The 1348-nt window shown below is 62.2% G+C and overlaps 1 protein-coding gene across 1 annotated transcript in view; it reads right to left on the bottom strand.

Moving 5' to 3' along the window:
- The window catches only part of MNEG_13973 (hypothetical protein), a gene marked incomplete at both ends in the record, with an annotated part of 2825 nt that extends 2094 nt beyond the window's left edge, over positions 1-731 (bottom strand). Inside the window, 4 exons of the mRNA XM_014037556.1 lie at positions 35-106; positions 261-353; positions 491-580; positions 708-731. Coding sequence (XP_013893010.1) covers positions 35-106; positions 261-353; positions 491-580; positions 708-731 — 279 coding nt within the window. The remainder of the gene's footprint in view (positions 1-34; positions 107-260; positions 354-490; positions 581-707) is intronic.
- Between the last annotated feature and the right edge of the window lie 617 nt (positions 732-1348).

Raw genomic sequence — 1348 nt, 5'->3', positions numbered from 1 at the left:
CGGCGGGCGCTCCGGGCGGCGCGCTGTGGCCCACCTGCAGCATCTCCAGCATCAGGTTGCAGGCCGCCTGCCTGACCTCCTGGCGGTTGTCGCTGAGGCGCTCCACCTGCGGCCGGCCGCGCAGAAGAATGCATTTGCACGCCCTCACCTTGCGTGGCCATGCGGCGCAGCGCTGCGCCAGCTGCGGATGCGCTCTGGATCCGCACAGATGCATGTGCTGTGCCAAAAACCATCTCGATCTGCGGCACCGCGCGGCTCACCACAAATGGGAGGAGGTTGTTGAGGAACGGCTTGACAGCGTCCCCCTGGTTCAACACGAGCGCCTCCCACACCTGGAGCGCCTTGAGCGCCACCTGCGCTCGAGCAGTGGCCGCACGGGCGCGTGCAGGTGTCTGGCACGCCTGTTGGGGTCCGGCAGGCTCCCACATCGCTGCACGCCGCAGAACAGGGCGAGACGACGCCACAGCAACGGCGGTCGCGCAATCCACACCTTGTGGTTGTTGTCGCCCAGCAGCTGGCCCGACGTGTCCAGCAGCGCGCTGAGCTGCTCCCTTGTGAGGGGATTTTCTTTGACATACTCCTGTGGTAGGTGTGATGCGCAAGGCAGGCTCATCACCGCCGCTTGGCCGCGTAAAAGCGGAGTGCTGCATGCTGTGCCTTGCAGCTGCAGCGCTCCTGCGCCGCCCCGCTCTGCCCAAGGGCCGCACCTGCATCTGATCCAGACCATTCATCCGTTGCTTTGTGGCTTGCTGGAGCAGGGTGAACACCCGCGTCCAGGCGTCCATGCTGTGTTGTTGCGGGGAGTCTGCCAGCTTGATCCGTTAGCAGTGCTCCTTGTAGGTCCCCTTATCAACAGTCATGTGTTGTGTCAATATCATTCGCGGTCGGTCAGAGTGCAACTGTCGTGTACATTCGTGATCTCACAAGTGTTTGATTGCGGAGCACGCTATACCCGATACAGGGTTTGAATGGGTTTATATGCGTGCCACTTTTGTCACGAGAGCGCCGTTGTCTAATCTGCAGCTCGCGGGCGCATTTCGTACTGTGCAGGTTCTGCTCAGCTGCCCTCGGCGCCGGCATGCGACCGCAGCACTGTCCTGCAAATATGGCGGAAGTTCCTGGTTCCTCCCCATGGCCATCGGCGTTTGCAGACGCATGGTGACAGACCTGCAAGAAAAGGTGGCGCGCAGACAATTGACCAGAGGCCAACCTGCAGGTGGCCTGCTCATTGTGGTTGGCACCAGGGCTGGCTGGCACACCCAAGAATGTGCCATCCTGCCCTTTGCTATCCACACTGGCTGCACCGCAGATCCAGGAAGGCACGATACTGCGTTCCGCCACCCTGGCG

This window comes from Monoraphidium neglectum (assembly GCF_000611645.1).
Source record: "Monoraphidium neglectum strain SAG 48.87 unplaced genomic scaffold scaffold04172, whole genome shotgun sequence".
NCBI lineage: Eukaryota > Viridiplantae > Chlorophyta > Chlorophyceae > Sphaeropleales > Selenastraceae > Monoraphidium > Monoraphidium neglectum.
Note: the sequence above shows the minus strand (reverse complement) of the source record. Positions and strands in the feature narration are given on the sequence as shown.